The sequence below is a fragment of the Podarcis filfolensis genome (genome assembly GCF_964270895.1).
Source record: "Podarcis filfolensis genome assembly, chromosome: 1".
Taxonomy (NCBI): Eukaryota; Metazoa; Chordata; class Lepidosauria; order Squamata; family Lacertidae; genus Podarcis; species Podarcis filfolensis.
The window spans coordinates 99,011,567-99,035,712 of NC_139604.1; the positions used below are offsets into that span (position 1 = coordinate 99,011,567).

At 37.0% G+C, this 24,146-nt stretch overlaps 1 protein-coding gene across 5 annotated transcripts in view; it reads right to left on the reverse strand.

Moving 5' to 3' along the window:
* NOVA1 (NOVA alternative splicing regulator 1) overlaps nucleotides 1–24,146 on the reverse strand; it is a 151,380-nt gene that overhangs the window by 7,420 nt on the left and 119,814 nt on the right. For 4 of the 5 annotated variants that reach the window (XM_083616111.1, XM_083616107.1, XM_083616108.1 and 1 more), the window contains exon 4: nucleotides 22,379–22,450. The exons of the other annotated variant lie outside the window; for it this stretch is intronic. In XM_083616111.1, coding sequence (XP_083472237.1) covers nucleotides 22,379–22,450 — 72 coding nt within the window. The remainder of the gene's footprint in view (nucleotides 1–22,378; nucleotides 22,451–24,146) is intronic. 5 annotated transcript variants of the gene reach the window in all.

The following is a 24,146-nucleotide window of genomic DNA, read 5'->3' on the forward strand; positions in this document are numbered from 1 at the left end:
ATATACACATATATATACATATATACATACATACACACACACACACATATATATATATATATATATATATATATATATATATATATATTCATGTTCATGTCTACATTCTGGAGAGTAAAAGAGTATGCATTTTGCAATAAAATGTATCAATGTATCACTCGTCTGAGGAAAAATTCATGAGTCTGTTTGAAGAAAAAATAGTGAATTATGTAATTTCTCATGTTTTATTACGGTTGCAGGAATATTTTTATATGGGCTCAACCAATGAACTTTTTACTCCCAGAACTGAAGATGTTTCCAGTGACAGAATTTCACTGATTTCAGTATTTCACAAATATCTAAAACACACATTTTATGTACATGTGCTTGGAAGTAAGTCCCATTCAACAAAGTGGGGATTTACTTCTGTATAAATCTGCAGAGGATTGAGCTGCAAATGTCATACATTTTTTTAATTCAGCAAGGGATTTAGATACTTGGCTGGATCCAGCGTACCTTCCTGCAAAAGAGGAGTTTCCTCCATTGCCGAAAGGTTTTTCCTCCAAGAGAGGAAGCTTCTCTGGGTTCAAACTGCTACTTTTAACTGATTATTTCTGACTGGCTGAATAAAACATAGCAATTTTAAAAATATCACTTTCTACTATTTTCTACACAACACACTATATACTGATACATGGCCACTATCTTAAGTTATTGCATCTCAGACTGAGTAATAACAGTGAGCAACTATTAAATATGTAAATAAAGCTATTTTAATAATAGCCACTACAGTTACTCATAAATAATAATCTATGACATTGCAATCCTACAAATGTCGACTCAGAAGCCCCACTGTGGGACTTTAGCCACAACCTAATTGGATTGGGAATACAAATATTTCCATCATGAAGCTGGTTATTCAGCTTATTTTTTTGATAATTCTTGCTCTGTTCTATAACCTCATTCTATGGATTTCTCTCCATCACTGCAAATATGAGACTATATTTTTTTTCACAGTAATCTACTACTGTCACACTTCTAAATGGCTTATACTTTGCAATTTACCACACTGGAATGCCCCCATCCACCTTAAATTAACTTGAAGCAGTAGTTTCTAGATTAAAACAAAATAAAATATCCAAATGATCTGAGCATGAATAAAAATGGCAGATGTCAAGCTTAGCAAATATTGACAATATAAGGATATATACTCAGTCCAGACACAATTATCTACATCCATCTATTGATTTCTATATGTGGATCAGGTTTGCTACTTTCAGAAAAGCTGACTAAAACGTCACATATTCAGTGAACAGCAGTACACATCCAACACAACTATTCACAAATGTGTCCCTACTATGCGCAAACTAACAAAAGGTTTTCCTTTTGGAGCATTAGGAGAGAAAGCATTTCGCCCGAGAATTAAGAATTATTGGTGATAAAAGGTTTTCACATGAAAGCTGGAGTTAGCTTGTTTTCTGCTTCTCCAGAGGGTAGGACCAGAAGCAAAGGCTTCAAATTACAAGAAAAGTGTTTTTGACTAAATATTATGAATAACTTTTTGATGGTAAGAGCTGTTCGACATTGGAACTCACTACCTCAAGAGGTGGTGGACTCTCCTTCGTTGGAAAGGCACCTAGAAGGTGCCTGGTGCCAAGAAGGCTGGACGCCTCTGCAAGCTGTTGGGCAAGAGGTGTAGAGCAGGAAAATTCCCTGTACCGATTGGTGCATTTCTAAGGTGGTGAAAGTGAGTGGGCAGGACTTGATCCCAATTTAAGGGACAATCTGCCTTCCCTTCAGCCTCTCCATTTGCAGCAGCACCCGCCCTCCCTCCCTGTCTCCCAGTGTGCTTTGGGGTCACCACTAGGGGGCCACGTAAGAATTTTTCCCAATCTGCATTTGGGATCACAGATTGGGTTTGTGCCTACTTCACACTGAATAGTAGGACAGAGCGCTAGATGGTATTATTATTATTATTATTATTATTATTATTATTATTAAATTTATATACTGCCATATACCCAGAGATCTCAGGGTGTTGTTTAAATAGGTTAATCTTTTTGATTTGATCACTTTTGGCAGTTCAGGTGCAGGAAAAGCCTGGTGACACCCTTTGGGCACCTTTCAGGTGACGGGTCGGCTCTGAGGCCCACTTCTGGGACTCCATGATTCAGAGGGTGAGATAGGGGCCTCCTTTGAGGCCAAACTCTATCATTCACCTGGGGTTCTGCATTCCAGGGGGCTGGAGATGAGATAAGGCCTCCCTTCTCACCTTCAGGGTGTAGCCGGGAATTGGGGTAGGCTAGGAAGTCGTGCCCCAATTCCTTAGGCAAGGGCGGGTTGCCCAGTGGCTACAGTTACACAGCTAAGTTAATTCCCCCTCTGCTGATTTCAATTTAAGATGTAAATAAAAGTGGCCCAGTTCAACCCCACCTTATGTGTTTGCCTCTTTATTTGCCTATCAGGGCACAATGTCACCACTGCCAGTTTTATTGCTTAAAATGTTTGCATAAACCCCCCAAAGCTCTAGACTTTGAAGTGATATAAACATATAATTAAAGAAAGAAAAATACTTTCTCTAGACAACCTCTATAGCTTGTCTTTATTTTTTAGTAACCTTGAAAAGAAGAGGCTATTGAGCCTGCACAATATATCTATATCTATATGTGTGTAAGTGCACATACATCATTTCCTAATATGCATTGCACATTATGCACATTTGTCTTATCCTTCCTGGTATAATAAACATGCTTTGAATAGAGAAGAGGAAAACCTACGTCGATGCATACTTTTAATACCATTCCAATTTTTCATTTGTTTTTATTTTGTAGTCTAAAAGCATTATGTACTTCACACATTAATGTTTCATAGAGTTCAAATTACATTTGCAGGAACAATTGATGTATTCTGAATAGCTTCATTTATGTGTTTCAATTCTGTCTAATAGTAAATGTGATTGTCTGCTCACTGAATTATACAATATACACATATTTTGGGTTACAAAAACATCAATAGGAAGGTATAGAAGATCTCAATATATTGTCAAACAAGGTAGCAATCCTAGACATTGAAATTAATAAAAGACACGCATAGGATTGTGCTGGAAATCATTAAACAGTAAGTTTTGGCAAATGCAGATAAATCTGTGTAGATTTAATGGCATTCTATCTAATAATATTCAATTAGTTCACTTCTTTAAATTCCTATAACACTTTTAGAAAACTGGATTAAATTTCCACCTACCCAAGTACGTGTACAGTGTGTGTGTTTGTGTGTGTTTTTGCTCTTATCTCTCAAAGTAGTAGAGACAGGTTTGGTGGAGAAGTTGGCTAGACCAGGCCTCAGTTCCAGGTCTCACGAGGTCAGACAAATGGGCTTGAGACATGGTGTAAGTAACCAACTTCACTGGTCCTGGGCAGTATCTGTGGTGAGCTATGGTAGACATCCTACTTCAGGCTTTGCAGAATGAGCTGGTTGTCCATGGGGATGGGAAATTGACATTTTTTTTGCTTCTCATTCTCCGATTGAAAGAGGAATTGTTTTGGGGTACTATGCACCACCAGATACGGAGGTACATGTTTCAGGTTTGGTCAACTTCGCTTCATTTCTGAAAGATAACTAGGTGACAATTGGCAGGTTCCGTGCCGGTGCACGAGAGAGAAAAATGTAAATGAAATGGGTGAGAATTTCTGATGCAACCAGAATGGAGAAGAGTGGGATATTTAAAACAGCATGTCAAAGTTCACAAGCTCAATGTGACCCGGAAGAGGGGCACAATTGGAAAAAGTGGACTCACTGACCTTCCTCCAACCCTTTTAAATGTATCAGTGGTAATAATAGCGTTATGAAAATACTTAGGAAATGGTGATGATAATGCATGCAGAACCTCTTTAGGAGACCTTTAATGTGGACTACTAAGCTAATATTTGGAGCCACAGTTGAGGCTGGCGGCTATATAAAGTTGCACATTAGCATTTGCAATTGATAAAGATTATAATGCTATTTGAATCCATATTTGGGACTCATGGGTAGGATTCAACATTCTGTTATATATTTTACACCCCAAAGACTTATACTAATAGTATTTAATTAAACTTTCCCTAGGCAACAGACTGTTACTCTGAGACCCATCATCTCCTCCAGCCACTATTCGAATGAATGCTTCAGCAGAAGCTTTTCCAACAAAAACTAAGGAAGAATTAATAGAAAATGATCTCATATCACATGACTTCCTTGGACACAAGCTGAATCTTTAGAGAGCTCAATCCATTAGCTTTATGGCTGCTGTGTGGCACCAGTGGCACAAAGTATTTCTAAAAGATATGCTCTAGTTCAACCAAAAGTAATTGAGTTGAATAGAGAGATTACAGGGTAGAATTATATGGCCTATGTTTATCCAAGAAGATGATTTAAAATGGTACTTATTGGCTATTAAAACCTGTTGCTCCATGACTAAGACTAAGGGGGATATAAAATCTTTCAAAACACTGATTTTTTTTTTGTTTAAATACATCCTGATCATCTCAGAACATGTAGAGGAGCAAATAGCCTGATTTATTCATGTATGTCTAAGTCTACATATGGATAACATTTTAGAAATTTAAAATATTGCTACCTAAAATGATACAAAAAATAAATTACAGTGGTACTTAGGCTGGTGATCTTTGAATAAATACACAGTTCCTATTGCTTTTATCTGAAAGGCACAAAATGAATATTTCTGGTTTTCACTGATTAATGTTGAAGTCTTTATACCCGGGAGAAAATTCAAAATTATATTATATAATGTTAATATGAAATTAATAGCAAATAATTTGGCTGTTCATTTGGTTGTTGTGTAGAAAAGATGCACAACTGCTTCAGATATTTGAAAATAGAAGGTAGACTATGCAGCTTCTAGAAGCATAGTATGTCTAGAAAATATTGATTCAGACTCAGAGACTTGCTTGTGAATGAATTAAGCTCTTTCCCCAGGTTACATTGAACCCATGGAGAGAGAAGGAAGACTGCAGACATCAGGGGCGGCAACTAGTAAACTATGGTTAACAACATTGGTACAAGCCAATATTAAGCCATGGTGTGAAGCTGGTTTAAGAATGACTTCCTAGTTTGTTTGCTCACATGTGTTAAGAAGTATACTGAAAAGGCTTGTTCATATCTTAGGATATTAAACCACCTTAAAAGATTATTTTAAAACCACCTTAAAAGATTATAAAGCACAATAGAACCCTACAGATCACTAAGAACCTGTAGCCCCAAACTCACCTTAAAAGATTCTTTTGGTTTAATCCAATGTTTTGTGACTGGAAGGAGCCTCACACAATGGATAGTTCTATCTCCCTCCTGCCCTAAGCTTCTTTGTACCCCTGAAAAGCTTATCCAGAAGACACTGCTTTGCCTTTTAGAACAGTGGTTCCCAATTGGTGGTCCATAGTCCATGGACCCCAGGAGATCTGTGTAACCCACCCAGGGGTCCGTGGTGCCATTCACATCACAAAAACTACCATAGAGATGTTAACATTTTCAAAAGTAGGGGGTCCATAGATTGGCTTTTGAAAAACAGGGGGTCCACAGTACTTAGGTAATCAGGAACCACAGTGTTACAGAGTTTTGTGTCAGTTGATCAGATTGTATTTTCATTGCATCTTTATAACATCAGAGAATGATGCATTTAGCATATTAATAGGCATATATCTTATTTTCCTCTTTCTTATTTTCCTCTGGTTAAGGCAAGAAACTATTTGAACATGTAAATTCTGAGTCGCTGAGTTACTAGTACAATCTTTTTCCTAATATGTAATGTTTGTATCTTTTAAATTATTCTAATCTTTGTTTAAGTTGTTGTTCATGTGCTTATAATCAGAATTCTCTTCCTACATTTAGAAAATGAACTTGAACCCCCTTGAGAAATTACACAATGTTTCTATGGTTTCCACATCCTCTGTTTTAAAATTAGCAGCAAGTTTGGGCAATACTGATTTCTTCAAATGAATCATCTAGAAAACGAAGAAATTTGGTTAACAATTATGTATTCTGAACTGATGAAGGGTTTTTATGACTAGTTCTACAAAGAGAATTCCATGCACCCTTAGTTTGGGTGACTATTAAGCTTTTCAAAAACACCTAAGAATATGAAGGTAGTAATGAGGAACCTGTGGACCTTCAGATATTGCTGGACTCCAATTCCTGTCAGCTCCAGCCAGCATGTCCAATGGTCAGGTATAATGGGATCTGTAGTCCAACAACAGAGAGCCAAATGTTCCCTATCCTGGTAGTAAAGCAATTTAGCAGGGGGGGAAAATGTGGTTAGGCATTGATACGTCTAGGGTAATTCCCTGGGGATAAGCTGTGATAAAATAATGTACCATAGAATAATCACTGATTGCTGGTCTGCCATTGACCCTATATACAACAGAGACGCCTAGGGAAAAACAGAGAAAGAAAGAAAGAATCACCACTGAAATGTATCTGGCTTTACTAAGGTTGCCTGGGAAAACACTTCATTATGGAAGCACAATGGACCCCCATAGATCACTAAGAACCTGTAGCCCCCAAATGTTGTTTTTGTTTCAATCATTGCAAATTTTGGATAAAATGGACTGTTTCAAGAAGTGGCAGAAAGATATTTCCAGATTTGTCTGGCAGGGCAAGAAGCCCAGAATAAAATTTAAAATACTAACCGATGCAAAAGAAAGAGGCGGATTTGCCCTGCCAGACCTCAAAACTTATTATGAATCAGCTGCATTTTGCTGGCTGAAAGAATGGCTGCTTCTTGAAAACACAGACATTTTGGATTTAGAAGGTTTCAATAATGTATTTGGGTGGCATGCATATTTGTGGTATGATAAGGTCAAAGCACATAAAGCGTTTAAAAACCATATTGTCAGGAAAGCACTGTTTAATGTTTGGATAAGATATAAGGACCTACTGAAAAATAAAACCCCAAGGTGGTTGTCACCGATGGAAGCGAAGGCTCAGAAAAAACTCAATATGGAGGCCAAATGGCCGAAATATTGGGAAATTTTGGAACAAGAGGGAGATAAATTAAAATTGCAGAGCTTTGAAAAACTAAAAAACAAAGTGCGAGATTGGCTTCATTATTATCAAATAATGGAGGCATACAATTTGGGCAAGAAAATTGGTTTCCAGGTGGAAAAATCAAAATTGGAAACAGAACTGTTAGACCCCAAAACTAAGATTCTGTCAAGAATGTATAACTTGCTGTTGAAATGGAATACTCAGGATGAAACGGTGAAATCTGCTATGATTAAATGGGCTCAAGATGTTGGACATAACATTATGTTGGCTGACTGGGAACAGTTATGGACCACAGGTATGAAGTTCACGGCATGTAATGCCTTAAGAGAGAATATTATGAAAATGATATACAGGTGGTACATGACACCAGTCAAGCTTGCAAAAATCTATCATTTGCCCGATAATAAATGTTGGAAATGTAAAGAGACTGAAGGTACATTCTTTCACCTTTGGTGGACGTGCCCAAAGATTAAGGCTTTCTGGGAGATGATCTATAATGAAATGAAAAAGGTATTTAAATATGCCTTCCTGAAGAAACCAGAGGCCTTTCTCCTGGGCATGGTTGGCCAATTGGTGCCAAAGAAGGATAGAACTTTTTTTATGTATGCAACAACAGCAGCAATAATACTTATAGCGAAGTATTGGAAGACACAAGATCTACCCACCCGGGAAGAATGGCAGATGAAAGTGATGGACTATATGGAACTGGCGGAAATGACTGGCAGAATCCAAGACCAGGGAGAAGAGTCGGTAGAAGAAGATTGGAAGAAATTTAAAGACTATCTACAGAAACATTGTAAAATTAAGGAATGTTAAAAGGATGTTGGAATGAAGTGATGTGGTTTTTGCAGTAATGTTATATAGGGTTAAGGAAGAATGGATTGTTAACAGGTCAGAATGTAAAGTTACAATATATTAAGATAAATTAATAAGATAAATACAAGAATGGAAAGGACTTGCTGAAACAATCAATTTAACTAGAATACAAAAAGGGAGGTGTGAGGAGGTCAAGGAAATAAGTAAATGAAATATAAGTTATGGAAAGATGGATTTCTTTTTAACTGTTTTTTTCTTTTTCTGTATTTTGTATTTTTTTTTCTTTTTCCTTATTTTTGTAATTTTTTTGAAACTTTAATAAATATTATTTAAAAAAAAAAAGAACCTGTAGCCCCAAACTGTCTTTAAAAAAAAGAGGCAAGTTATTTATCTAACATTCACAAGAATCTAAGAATTTTCAGACTGGCTTCTTTGCTTAACTTCCCTGTACACCATTTCCTCATACTAGCCACTATAGAAACAATATGTGAGCATATTGGGATGAATTATAAAAAAGGATAAGCTATGTTACCAAAGTGACTGTAGCTGTCAAAAAGCTTGCTTCCCACATTGCTATGGTAATATGTGGAAACTGATCACATGTAGATGCCCTGATCATGTTTCAGTTACAGATAGGTAGCTGTGTTGGTCTGCCATAGTCAAAACAAAAAAAAATTTTTTCTTTCCAGTAGCACCTTAAAGACCAACTAAGTTAGTTCTTGGTATTCATGTTGTTCATTTCCACACCAGAACAAACCCTCTCAATCTGTCTACTTACAATGTCGTGGGAAAGAATGATGCAGTCAGGGTGTTTCACATGTTCAAAGCTTCACAGATTACTGATGTGGTGTGGTAATCTAATCTTACCAAACAGGTGGTTTGGTGGGTTTTCAAGTTATTTAAGATCAGGGTGTAAGGATAAATTCCTATGCACTATTAATTGGAAATATATTTCCATTGAAATCAATAGAACATTAAAAAAGAAAGAAAACAGAGTAGGATTGCATACTCACACATATTTATGTGGCCCCTTTTCTTAGAAATTTGAGTGATTCAGATTCTCAAAAATATTTTATTCTTATTTCCCTATGAATGGGGCATTAAGACAGAGATATATCAATGAAATGATTCTGCAAATGATAACATGCATTCTGAGTCTTAGATTTTGCAAAGCTATCATATATAACAAGTTAATGCATGCCATTAATGAATATAGAATGAATGTGGAATTAAAAATTCAACATGCAATCTAAGAAGAATGCTGCTATAACTCTGGTTTAGAGATTAGAAATGGACTCACAGGGAAGAATTATATCAGTTGTATTGGAATCAGGTTTAGGAATAGCTTAGGAAATGCTTTATAGCCTACTTACAATTTTTTATTTTAATAAGTTTGTCACAAACAATGTTAAATTTCATTAAATCTTGCTAAAGCTGCAACCCCTTACCTGTCAATAAATCCCACTAAATTCAGTGGGACTTGCCTCTAGAAAGGCATGTAGAGCACTGCATTATAAGCTTACATCCTATGAATACTTTCTTGGGTTTAAGTGACATTGAATTCAGCAGGACTTAGTGGTTCGTAGGATTTTATTTCTTACACATATTCCCCAACCCTTCCTGCAAGGCATACACTGCAGATAACATATAATTCCTGCATGTTTTCCTGTCTGGAAAGCTTTCAGAAGACAGCCCCCCAAAATCGACATTTACAGCTCAAACTAATTGCTTGAATGTTTGTTTAAACCTAAACACCAGGTTGGGACCTGGGAAGGGGAAGGGGGCTTTAATCCTTTGTACCTTGCTGCAGTCTGGATCTGAAGGCCCCTAGCCCCAATACACCTGTTACAATATTTGCATTGGAAGAAAAGATTGCACTTACACCAATGCAATTCCAATTAAAAATGAAACTTCTTTCAGTGTTAATAGCAGGCACTGGAGGCTTGCTCTGAATCAGAAACATAATGCGGCTGGGTGGGTCAGGAAGGAAAATGATCCTGCATTTGTTGAAAAAAGTATCACCATGATTAATAATTGAATTAATGGCATGTTGTCCAGTTTGTGCCTAAGTCCTATCTATTTGCTAGTTTACGGGGAGCCAAGAGTGATGCCCTCTAGTTCTTGTTATACTCTGACTCCCAACATCTCTGGCCACTGTTCATGTTGACTTGTGATGGGAGTTGGAGTCAAACATGGGGAGGGCCCTGTACTAATTATAACCCTTTTGAAAATGCAACAATTTAACTGCGTATTCGATTCCAATATTATTTTATGAACTTTGCTTTAAAACAGCTAAAATTTTGCAACAAGTGGAAACAGAAACCAATGACTGATGTTGACTTGCTTTTCAACTAAATTTAACAATAAGGTTGTAAAAAATGAAAATGCTCTTGTTGGTCAGAATGGCTGGATGCCGGTGAAAAGTATGAATAGCTAAAAGTAGGGTTGCTGTATTTCAAGAGCTAAAAATCAAAAAGTTGTTGAGCTTTTTTAGGGCAATTGCTCAATAGCACTAACCCCGAGCCTCCCACACCAGAATCATAGAATCATAGAGTTGGAAGAGACCACAAGGGCCATCGAGTCCAACCCCCTGCCAAGCAGGAAACACCATCAGAGCACTCCTGACATATGGTTGTCAAGCCTCTGCTTAAAGACCTCTAAAGAAGGAGACTCCACCACACTCCTTGGCAGCAAATTCCACTGTCGAACAGCTCTTACTGTCAGGAAGTTCTTCCTAATGTTTAGGTGGAATCTTCTTTCTTGTAGTTTGGAACCATTGCTCCGTGTCCGCTTCTCTGGAGCAGCAGAAAACAACCCTTCTCCTTCCTCTATGTGACATCCTTTTATATATTTGAACATGGCTATCATATCACCCCTTAACCTCCTCTTAGAGTCCAAGCCTGAAACAAGCCTAGGGTGCCCAAGCCAGAACCAGAGCCCAGGTTGCCCATGCCAGAACCAGAGCCAGAGCTTGAGCCCAAGTCACCCGAGCCCAAATCTAAACTGCCTACAAACAATTTTTATTTTATTTTTAAAAAACCAAAATCCAGGACATTTGCTTTAAAACATAAAATTCCCCCCAGATGGGCATGTAGGACCCCAAAAAGAGGGCATGCCTGGGAATTCCTGGACATATGGCAACCCTACCTAAAAGGGAAGAGGTTCCTTTAACATGTGAAATTGCCAAAGCTGTAATGAGGCTATAAGCAACAATAACAACAACAACATTGCTTGGATCAGAATCATAGGACAACTGAGCAGATGATTCCTGTTGGTGTGGCCTGCTCAGCAGACATGCAACTGGCTAAACTGGTTTGGGGGAAAGGCATATCCTTTCCCCATATGAAATGCCAAAGGCATGCTCAAACAGAAGGTAATGTTACCAAATTTGGGTTTAGAAATGAGCTAGAAGAATTCCTGTTTGGAGAATGGAAGATCAGCCGTTTCAGTGATTTAGTGTTGGGTGTTTTGCAGTTTACTCCACTTAGTCTTCCACGCTTCCTCTCCTCACTCTTGATTTGGCTTTAGGGATCATTACATACTGAATCTCATTGGCTATGCATCATTTTGATGAAGATAAAATAAAGCTTCCTTTTGTTACTTTGATGAGTTGTAGATTTTTTAAAAGGTACTCAGCAGCACCAGGGTGACTGACCACCATTGTGGAAACCATGAACACAGGGAAAAGGAAGGGAGGGAGGAAGGAAGGAGGGGCGGGAAGAGAGGGGGGATTTTGAAAATCTGCCCAGCAAAACCAAGTATTCCCCCCCCCAAAGATGTTCAGCTCTGCCATATTTGAGATGCATTCTCCTAGTAAGATATTTCCAAAGTACGATGAGAAGTTGGAAGGGAGAGAGTGTAAAAGAAATATAGAAAGTTAACATCATTAACTTCCAAACAACTCCTGTGCTGGAACTGCTGTGCTGGAAATTGATGAACTCAGGAATCCAGATTTGGAAGATGAGAATTAACTTTGAATTGCAAATTTATATTGTAAGGGACTGCCTGTTTGTAGGACAAAAATGCAATCTTAAATTATAAATTATTTATAGATTAAATACTCATAAATCAACTCACAATATAAAGTCTTCACTATTGCTCTCACATACAAGCATATTAATTTGGACATTTAATATTACTGACAGCAGGGTTTTATTCCAGGGTCTGGGTTGTAAATGAGATCATATTTCAAATATCCATGTTAGAAACAAAATATGTCAAGGCATTCTAAAAGTAATCTCACTATCAGAATATGTTGGTTAACTGTTCAAAGGTATTTATCACCCAGAATGTTCACAGACTACAATTTATACAAAACAATTCACATGTTATTGCATTTGTGAACTAAGTGCCACAGGTAAATATGCAATTCTTTGTAAAATTATAGTTCACACCAGTTTGCTCAGAATGGTATCTCTCTAGTAGGCGTATTGCATTTTGTGACATGCATATAAATCAACATACAACTTCTATTCATGATAGAAGTTTGATAGCATGTGCCCATAACAATATATAAACTTTCCAGTTGCACCAAGTCAAAGCCAATCATGACTAGCATTCTGTTTCCAAAGCTACATGGAAGCCAAAAAGCAGGACAGGAAGGATATAGCCATCACCTGTAATTTGTCCCCAGTACCTGATATTCAGAATTACATTGCAACTGAATGTGTTAGTCTATTTACAGATAAATGCTATGAAGAGTCCATGGTAGAATAATTGCCACTTTGAAAGCCATTCCAGGCTCACCCCAACCAGGATAAAAGATGGGTTTGAGCAGTATCCTTCTTCCTTCAAACCGGTTTCACAACCAACTTTCTTCTACCCCTGACATGGATGCACCAAAAGTGAGGAAGTGATTATGAGGAATAATTTTGCTGCTTAAATGAAGAGACTTCTGGCAGCAGACCTTTTTCTTCATCCAAACACAGAGAAGTCTGCAACATTCAGTCAGCCCCTCCAGGGAATATTCCCTCCAGGAAATTTAGGATTGCTTCCTGAGATGGCCTATAACACGTGTGGGGGGACTTTTTTCTCCGTATGTTTCAGAACTATCAATCCCATCAAGGATGATGGGAGTTATAGATCAGCAACATCTGGAAGTCCAAAATTTCCCCATTCCTGGGCTACAGCCATTTGTAGACTGATAACCCATAAACCTGTCTAATCCTTAAAAAAAAAACACTAATCTAAACTGATAGATTTTATATGCTTATTAGGTGTTGTGCGGAACGTATTACCAAGCAAAATTTAGCATTATGAGAAAGGGTGTGTGTGTGTTACTGGGATCCCATTCTCATCATCTTGTGACTAATTTTAAAAATGTCTATTCTGACTTCTTTGTTCCTTTCCCCTCCTCTGAATTAAAACATCCAAGCACTTTAGCCTTTCTTCATAGGGAAAGTGTTCAAATCACTTAAGCTTCCCTTGTGTACTTCACTGCAAAGGTACCCAAAAGTATTGTGTGCCTTAAGAAATTTGTGGGTTGCACATCAAATATTTTTGCTTTTCTATTTATATTTTTGTTCATTGGAAAAATGAAATGAAATCCAAATCCTAGAAAAAAAATATTATGTGCTATATGTAAGAATTTTCAAGTGCAATCCTACCCCCGTGACCATGCTGATGTCTGAGAAGGTTAGAACAACATGTAGGTTGAGGTTGTGGTGTGTGTGGCAGGGGTAAGAGTGGTGCTGGTGTTGTGCTATATGCATATGCCCTGCAGAAATATGCTGCTGTTGTGGCATAGGGAAAAGGAAGAATTAATTGTGTCTCCCTTCTGCCTGGCTGGCTATAGCTGGCAGGCCTGAGACAGAGTGGTGGTTATGCCACTCTGTTCTTCCCTGTCAACACTTAAGACTGCTCTCCTAGTGACTTGCTTATTTCTGACAATTTCATTTTAACACCAATAGCGGGAAACGGTGGTCTAAAAAAAGTGTTGCATCAAGTTCTACCCCCCCCCCCCGGTATCTCCATGAATGGCATTAATTTGAGGCTGGTTTCACAATAAATCTCTTCCAAAAAGCATCAATTTAAGTAATAAAGCATGCATACACCATTACTGTTAAGTCACTATATCATTTTTAATGGGCTCAGTTAATCAGTTTATGCCATCATACTAGTTCTAACAGTAATATTCAGGCTGCAAGCCTAAACTTACTTTATTATGGAATAATTCTCTATGAAGACAATGGGAATTTCTTCTGAATAAAATTGCACAGAATTGCACTGACTCTGAGAAGAGTGAAACAGTTAACAGTGGAAACCTGTAACATTGGGTTCATTGGGACTGACTTATAGTTTAGGACTACATGCTTACTTTTGCATGACACAACAATGAACAAAACATGGATAGTGTAATTGGCACTGCACTCTTGCAAAACTGTAGGAAGCTTTGAGCAGTGTGACTTCTGCTTGAAAATTTATTTTGTTGAACCCTGATGGAACTTGAGATAATGTGAAAGTAGCACAACAGTGTTTTAAACAGATGTTTGATCAAGTTTCTGACATAACTGAAGTTTGTGCCAACTAGATTAAACAACAGGATGTGATACCTTTGAATAACTGAAAGACTATGTTAAACAAAATAATTTGAATTGGTCAGATTACACTTACACTATGCAGATGGTGCCCTAGCTTATTTTTCAAAACAAAAAAACCCAAAAAGCAACAAAACAAAACAAAACATGGCTATATTACTGGATTGTCTACCAGTGTTTCCCAAAATTGGGTCTCTGGCTGGTTTTGGACTACAGTTCCCACCATCCCTGACCACTGGTTCTACTAGTTAATGCTGATGGGAGTTGTAGTACCAAAACAGCTGGAGACCCAAGTTTGGGAAAGCCTGGTGTAGACTAAAAAGTATTTTTATGTACCACTAAATAATGAAAAAGTGCTCAAAGGTAGGACACAAATCTTGCATTTGTCTACACATGTGCACAAGACCCAGCACTGAAATTAGGGAAAATGGGAAATGTTGCATATTACTGAGGGTTTTGAACATCTTTCACAGGTGGTGAAAATAGTGGAGAAAAAAGACTTGCTGTTTCATTGTAGCATTGCTTTGCTGAGAGCAAGCAAGCTGTTTGATAGATTCTGAAAACTGAAACTGCAGGCACTACTGTTTTTGAACAGAAAGTGAAAAGTAGCTGATGTGTGTAGATTTCTGAACAAGAAGCATGGGCTCTGTAATTGCTTATTGTTGAATTGAATGTATTACTGACCAGTTTCTCCAATAAAAATAAGGATTTTTTCTTAGTTTTTGTTGTGGTGATGGGGTAGCTCCAGTCTTCAAGCAGCAGAAATAATTACTGCATGCACCTTGCTTTTATTCTGGTATTTCCTGTCATAAACAGACAACATACCAGCAAAATTAAATGTTATTGTACTCTTGGCCAAGATTCACAAATACATTAGCATAGTTCTATCCAAAGGTTGAGCAACACATGAGGAGAAATTGTGTAGGCAGTGCATACGTTGGCCCCACTCCATGTGTGTGGCCTCAAGTTTGACGTTTTGTTGGGGTTTATAAGGGTGGGCAAATGAATGAGGGGTTCCGGAGCACATGAAGGCTTCTATGTGCATTCAGCTATATGCGGGTAGCCCCCTTCATGTTCTGTATGTGAAAGGGACTTGGGGTGGGTGGGCAGAACGTATACATGCGAGACCTCCCTTCCCTCTTCACAAATTCATTTCGAATGCCTGAAGTGGCCATGTTTGTTTCAGTGAACAATGCTGCAATTGTGATTGACACATAAATCGCGGAGCTGTAAATTTGTCATTAATTCATTGGCTCGCTTTCTTAGCTTCCATTTGGAAACCCATTTGAAATAAACATTTCATTTAATTTCTCACAGGAGCTTGAATGTTATCGGCTTGAAATGCAGCTTCAGCCTCTGAAACAAAGCACACTTTAGCCCTAACCCTGAAATACAATGAATTGTGATTGTAGGTAAGCAACTGACGATCGTGGCTTATTCTGAAAATTAATATCCATAGAATAGTTTATTCATTTAGATGACCCAGGTCTATAATGCTTTCTGTTTTGGTGATGCATCTATTTCAGTAATGGGGCTTAGAATTACTAGATGAGTGATAAGAAGTGCAAAAAACCCCCCTCAAAATCATGGTCATGATAGAATTCTCTTTCTTTTCTTTATAATCAGTGTTTTAACCATGCAAACTGATTCAAAGGCACTCTATTTCTGCTTCCTTAATACTGAATTTGTTTGATTGGGAGAGGCAGGGAAACAATGATAGGTTGAGATGGATAATAGCTAATAATGTTCCAAGGAGGATGCTAGTACTGATATCACCTGCACTCCTATGAAGTGATTATCTGCTACAACAGTGTGTGCATGAACCAGCTGAGTCGTATTTCATTTATTTGTTGCACATCATTAATTATGAACAATTTAAAGGTTTCCCAACATCAGGATTGCTAATGTCTTTTTCTTGGCAGATTCTCAAGCATGAGAAACATGCAATTAGATGTGTTAAATTCTATATTATTGATACTTATAAAAGAGCAGCTGAATAATTTATTTCACTGATAATGAAAGGTTTTCGTATTTCTGCCTATGCCATGAATTATTTTGTAGGAACACACCAAGGTTGCAAGCACATTGATGTGTATGTGAGACTTTTGCAAATGTTCACTGCAGCCAATCACTAGGTTAAAAAGGTAAGTAATTTTAAAGAGAAATACAGCTTGCCCATTACGCTAGGTGGCTAGCTGCTGAAAACATTAAGTACACTTCTGCTGACATTCCACATGTATTTCCATGGCTGCCAATGGCCAAGATGCTGTTCAAAAGTTGTGCAGAAATTCTTTATAGTTATACCTCTTTATGTACACTTAAAACACATCAAATAAAACTCTTATTAGCAAAGAACGAAAATCACAGTTGCACTCCCAGCCACAATAGTCAGCAGCATTCAGATCTATGACAATAACTGAGCCAACAAAATGCTTTCTGAAAGACCCAGGCTTAGGCTTGATGGTTTATTAAGTTCAGTGTCAAGGTTTGGAAGAGTCAAGTTTGTGAAGCCTGAGGATGTTGGCTGAACTTTTGTCCTTCCTGGCTTACTAGAACAGTCTGATCAAACTTGGCTAATTGGATTACAGAAGTTATCAATGCCTATTTGACATAATGGTGTGGTATCTTAATCCAGTTTATCCTGAACGATATTACCTGAACCCATTTCACAAACTGGCAGACCTAGTTTTGTCATCAGAAGTGTCTTAGTCACCCTACTGGACAACCTGCACCAGCAGATGGGATTAGGGTTGTGATGGCTGGTGATGCCTGAACCTGGTAGAACTGCTTTGGGACCAAAAAGGTTATGTAGGCAGAGCCAAAGAGGTCTAGATTTCTCCCTACCCTCCTCCCTTGCAAAGAAATAGTAGACACTGAAGATGAACAGATAAGATCAACAGTAAAATTTAGAATTTAATCTGCTATCCTATGCACATTTACTTGGGAATAAGTCCCACTGAACTCATCAGGACTTACTTCTGAGTAGGTATGTATGTAGGATTGTACTATCAGTGACTTATAACTTAGAGGTAAACAGAAAATACATGTATATAAAAAAGTAAACCATCAACATAATTTTACCTCCTTTCCTGCAATTAGAAATATAGTCTCATTCTTATGTGCTGCAACAAACAAAGGTTACTTGTGGAAGTTTAAGGACTATCAGATAAGCTTAACACATAACTCCCACGCTCTCCCAACATGCCCAGATAGCTAGTTATGTATCTCTTAAATTCTATGTCTGATAGTGCATACATGTCAGAAATAGAACTTAATCTCAATCTTGCACACTTACCATTATAACTCAATAATACTTAATTTTGAATAGACATGTAGATGCTGGCCTGCATTGTTTTTTCCTCTGCCACTGATGGTGAGGGGAACTGGGGCAGTGAGGAGGCCATTCCATCTGGCTGCCTACCCTACTCCTAGGTGTCCAATCAGCTTTGCCCCAGCAGACATAGGTCTGGATGAAGGGGAGGGGGGACTTGCTTCCCCAGAAACTCTCAGTAATTTTCCAACCATTGCCCTTCTGGACCACCAGGCAGAAATGGGATGAGAGGAATACACTATACTCTTTCCTAGGTATTAGTTCACAGATAGAGTGCTGCAAAAGTGCTGGGGCAGATACTCCTGTTGCCATGTCCACAACCACTTTTGCACCCATTTTGGCTGGTTCCAGAGATATTGGAACTGGCCCCATAGCCTTACCCCAATGCAATACAATTAAATTTATAAAAATGGTAGGCCAGACTTGCATACCAGGCTCATACATCACTGCTCTCCATGCCCTACCTTGAACCAATACTCTTGATGTATCCCGTTATTAAAAAAGTGAACGGGCCTTACTTAATCAATCCTCCTTTACAGATTACTTAAACAAGTTGTGTTCACAGAGAAAGCTATTTTTAACATTGATACATTTAGTACGCTCAGATGTGAACCAGACATTTTCCTGTATAATTTAGGATTTGATATGACTATGTAACATGTCTACCCAGATATGTTTTTTTTAAGATAGCAGTTGTCTGTATTTGATGTAGTTTCATTAGATGTTGCTAAAATTATTTTGCTTTGATGATAGTAGACTATGTTTAATCAAACTTATTGCTGAAGTTGCAATGTATGTATTCTGGCATATGCTTTATGAAACCCTTTCATGTAGTTGGCTACTTTGTTGCAAGTAGTTTACAACTGAGGAAGTTTAGAAAAATTATCTCTTTCAAAGGAAAAAATAGGTATACATATCCCTTACTTTGAGAATCTCTCTCTCTTTCAGTTGAGAGGAACCATGTCACCTTTTGCTTGTATTCCAGCCTTGTTGATTCTGGTAATTAGGATTTAATAATGGTGTCTCAGCTCTGCATCATTAATTATTACAGTAGATTTGTAATGCTAACTTGCACTCTGTAATGTTTTTATAATGTTTTAATGCTACTGATCTTTATTATTGATAACGTTGTTAATCTTCTTTTCTGTAATGCTTAAGTTGTACTAAGTAAAGGGAATATATAACCTATGTGCCTAAAGATTTGTCCTTGAATCTGGAAATTTCTGTGCGCTGATAAGAAGGGGGACTAACCCTCCCCCTTTAATGTGGCAATTGTTGCAGAGGGAACTGAGGTGAAAAGCCAAACTGTCAGACTCTGTGTCTGCTACACAGAAATCAGGCTTAGATTTCCCCTCTGAACAGAGCAAAATTGTCACACTGCTACTCTACACATTGGCATGTTTTGCTTAAAGGGTTCTGCAAGGTCTCATGCTATGGTGTTTGATATGGACATGAAGCTCCTGGACGAGGTCATCCATAGACCTGGGTTGATTATAGTCATCTGATTTTAGGAAGGTAGTGCAAGTCTTCACCCAGAGTTTTAGGGCAGAGACAGACAAACAAGCTGAAGCATTATTTGTTTTATTAAACCAATACCCCCACCATTCCTCCAAGTTCAAGGTGATGTATATGCTCCCCCAAAGCCTGTCGAATACACTGAGGATAGTTCTCACAATGGAGGCAAGTACGTCCTACTTAATTTGTTCAATTTGATCTATCATCATTCATAACATGCCATCTACAACTTCTTATTTCTCCCCAAGTCTTTCTTTCAGTCCCTTTCTCAACACTGCATTTTTGGAGTCACTATCTTTCTATTATCCCTGCCATCACACAATTTCTTATTTCTTCCTCTGAATACATAATGGGACATAGGCACTAAATCCTCTCCCTTTCTTATCTCATTCTTCTCTATGGCTTTAATAATTTAACCAGAACCAATGATTACACTACCATTTATTATTACAATCATCGTTACTATTTAAATGCAGGATAAATACTAAGAATCGCAACAGTAGCGAGCCAATATTTTCCTATAGTATGAATAAAGTTGAGCAACCGAATTAAATAAAATCAGAATTAAGACTATACTACTTTAGAATTAAGACTATACTACTTTAAAACAACAGACAACACAGATTAAATTTGCTACTAGAACATGTATTCATTGGTCTCCAGAAAAAGAAAGTGCTTGAAGCAATATTACTGTAACACAAAATATTCACAGTTCCTGTTATAATAAGGGGAAAGTATAAAGCAACAAGAGTATTTATCACACTAACTTCACTGGCAATGGCAGAAGCTATGTTAAGGACACATTCCAAATCATTTAGTGAAATCTACTAAGGGCATTTTGTGGCATGTGGAAAAACATAGTTTGAGGAACAGTACCATAAATCTAGCATGAATCTAGCTCAGATTGCTTAAAATATCTGAATAAACTATACATTGTGGTGTATGAAAGATGAAATTCCAGGCATGTCTTTGGTTTTGAATTTTATCCTGAGTGTTACTGAATGCAGCATTTCTTGCTCAGAACAAATAGGAAAACAAAATATATATCTGTACAATTGTGTTTGAAAACTATCGAGCTGAAACCAATTTTCATGTGACAGCCGCAGTGCAGATACTTGGCAATATGATGGTGCTGAATGTTAATCATAGCTACAGTCTAGAAACAATTGCCAGCTACTTCACTTATCATCAGAATTAACAGCACAACCATAATTGTCTTATGTGCTGCATGTTTCCTGCTGAAATAGTAGTCTAGAGAATAAAATAAATTATACCAATGAAAAAATGCAGACATATTTCCAGAAGCTAGCTTAAGACTGTAACATCTTTCTTCATATACAACAGTGTCCAAAAGAGAAATGAATTTAAATATACATATAGTGTATATCACCTTACACTAGACTAAAAATAGAAACAGTTCAAACAGTTTCAAAACAAGTCAGAATCTAGCCATTGGTTATGAAGCTGCCTTGTTTAACTATTAACTGAATGAATGAATGATTTATTATAGTAACAGACCAATATAATTAGGTACACAAGTAAAACATAGAGCTAGTTAAAATAATTTAAAATAAGATATCCCAAATAAGATGGAATTCTACAATACTTAACTATCCTCTTTCTTTCTTGGATGATACTTTTTGTTTTGCCAGTTTAATTTTGTTGGACTGATTCATATCACCAGCAAACTGCAGAGAGATTACTGCTTGGTTGTTATCACAAGAAAGAATTGCCTTCCTGCATCAGAGCAGTGTCCTCCAGAATCTAGTCCAGCATTCTATCTTGAGTTAGATGGTGGAAGCTTAAAAGTAGGGCATGAAAAAGGCAGCCACCCCCCAATTTGATTGTCAGTCATGTACTCCAACAAATACTGGCTCTTAATACAGAGCACAAGAAATTCAACATGCTTCGTTTTAAATGCTTTACATTTAAATGTTTTTTTACCAAAATCCTCAAAATCAATATAACATTTTTAGATGAAAACGTGTTTGATTGTTATTCAAAGAATTACACAGGGTTGGAGGCAAAGAATCATGAGTTGGAAGGAAAGGAAAACAGCTGCTCATGCTGTCTTGCACATGCTTGTGAAATATTTCTTACAGTGCTAAAATAGTTCTCTTAGTTTCCTGCTTGCACAAATAGAAAAACATATTTGGTTTTAGTTTCTTTTTTTTTTTACACAATATCCAGCTTGGGATATAAAATAAAAGCAAAACACTCCTTTTGTATGCAAAAAAAAAAGTGCTTTGGATCCAACTCACTTTATTTTTATTTTATTTAACAAATTTTGTATGAAGCTTGATTGTAGGGAAACCTCTAAGTGGTTGACAAGAAATATTAAAATTATCAACAAAGATCTAAATATCCTAAATATTATTCTATGATGTACAGAATGAAAAGTAAATAAATTGCTTATGAGCTTAATAAATGTCAGTACTGAAGACTATGAATTACAAATAAGATTGTGCATTAAAGACCATAGAATAAGAAAATAATCATTACTTGCTCAAGCTAAAATAGCTTTGAACATTGATCTTACAAAACAAATTTATTTTCGTCTAGGACTATAACTATTTATTCATTTTACTTTATTCTAGGGCTATAACTTCTCATAAAATCCCCCAATGTGTAAACAGGCATGCTAATATAGGAAACATATTCTTCTTTATAAACAAGCACAGTCTATCAACCCACACTGTGAATGATACATTATACATAAAGACCTCAGTCCAAAGAGCTGCATACTGAGCTCTGTATGTCCTCCACAATTTTTGAATCATTTTGTTCTGACAGCAGCACCCTGAGCTGCTTGGGAAGCCTTGGCCAATTCAACAATCCCCCTGTGTAACCTAAGGAACAGCTGTTGGGGGGGGTAGAAGTGAGAAAATCTGATGAGCAGAAGCAAGCTCTATTTGCCCCTCAAGGGCTACTTGGATTGCAACAACAAACGTTATGTACGGGTATCTTAAAATAGATTTTTTAAAATGTATTTCTTTTACCAAATTAAAAATAATATTATTTATACAACAGCATTAGATATCCATGATTATGGGTGTATATATGCAAATGAACAAAGAAAACCTTAACCCACCATATCTTTTTCTCCAGTTTGCAAGCTGCCGCTCGTGAAAAGTATGGTGTAGATGGTAGAATGATACTGTACCTGATTAGCTCTGGAGGTGGTCATGGGATCAGATGGAGAGGACTTGGTGGTAGTTGGGGATGATGGCAATGTCTGGGAACAAAGCAGTTCAGGAGCAAATCAACCTCAACAAGCCTTAGACTGAACAGTTAAAAAAAAATTAAACAAATGTAATGTAATTGAAAATTAAAGAGAAAAAGCCTGAGACCTAAATTTTTCTTTCTCATTGGAACTTAATGGAATTTAATGCCAATTAAGCAAATAACTAATGCATGTAAGTATGCATGCATATGCATGTAAAACAAATTAATGGCTTAAAATTAAGATGATAAACTCACAAAATAAAAAAGTATGCTGACCATATGAATAATATTTTCTTTCCCATACTTGATTCTAAGGGAAAGTAAAAACCAGTAGAAGCAAATACAAATTCCAACAAGTTCAATGAGCAGATGTTGAAGTTTATAGCTGATAAAATATTCTCCCTCTCATTGCATCTTGATTTCTGTCTTATAAAGTTGACTCCATGTATATTTAGTGATCCATATAATACAAGAAATACAGCCAAATGGTTGGATCCAGAACTTCATCCACAGGATGCTCCGCTAGAGAAAGGGGGTGATTTTCACTTATTTCCCCCTCCGCAGCTCCTGATGCACCCTGAAATATTGTTCTGTAGGGTTGAAGACGTGGGGCCAGCAAAGGAGGTGGTGCTGGGGGTTGTAGAGAAAGGGAGAACTGGTGAAAATCACCTTGCTCTCTTCCTCCACTAGATCTTCATCCCTTATGTGAGTGGAACAGCAAGTCTGGATGCAACCCAAAGTTAATAAAGCAAAAGATTTCTACAGTATTTATTGTCTTTTCTTTAAAGCGTCATGCTATGGATAACATAACAATTATAAACATTGCGACCAATATACTTATCATTTATGTTATAAATTCTAAACTAAGACAAATTGTTAACAAGGTAGCATTAGTTGATGTTTAAAACAAGAATTTATTCTGTGTTAATATTTTTCTTAAAACATACAGTATAATTTTAACACACTAATGAATAAGCATTGATTTGAAATATATGCACAGACTCCAATATGATTTGATCACAATGCACAGGTTTTAAATTCTATTGAGGCAGCCATCCTTCAATTCAAGATTGAATGGTTGGGGTTTTTTCTTTGTGAAAAATAAGATCAACAGAATCATGACTATTCTAACATATCTGAAACGGTGGCAACAATAATGTAAGGAAAAAAGAAATCTAAATATTTTACAGTAAGTAATTTATAAAATGTATCAATATATGTCTAAAACGATCTCTAGGAATGGTTAATCCATACAGCAAATGTTACAGTTCCTGAGATGGCCACCATGCAGAAATATTTTTTGGCGAGGACCTATGTAACAGCTGTAAAGTGTAAAGCAGCTCTGAGACATCAGTAATGTAATCATGCTTCTGCTTAAATTTCAGTTAATTAAAAACAAAACAAATACCTATGAATTTCCTTAGGAAAAAAGAATTAATGCAGCAACACTTTCTAACTGGCTTGAATGGCTGTCTGAAACCAACCAAAGGATGCATGATAATGTTTCTGTCTAATAGTTAAATATTTTGTAGCCTAGTTTATAAGTTGAGAAGACAGATAACAGAGGGCACATTAAATTGAAATCTACACCCCATCATGGAATGCTACCCATGAATTGGAATAATAGTTGGAGGCAATCCAATGGATCATCTTCCTGTTTAGAAGAACATACTATACTTAGGTCCTCTTCCTTTGAAAACCTGTAA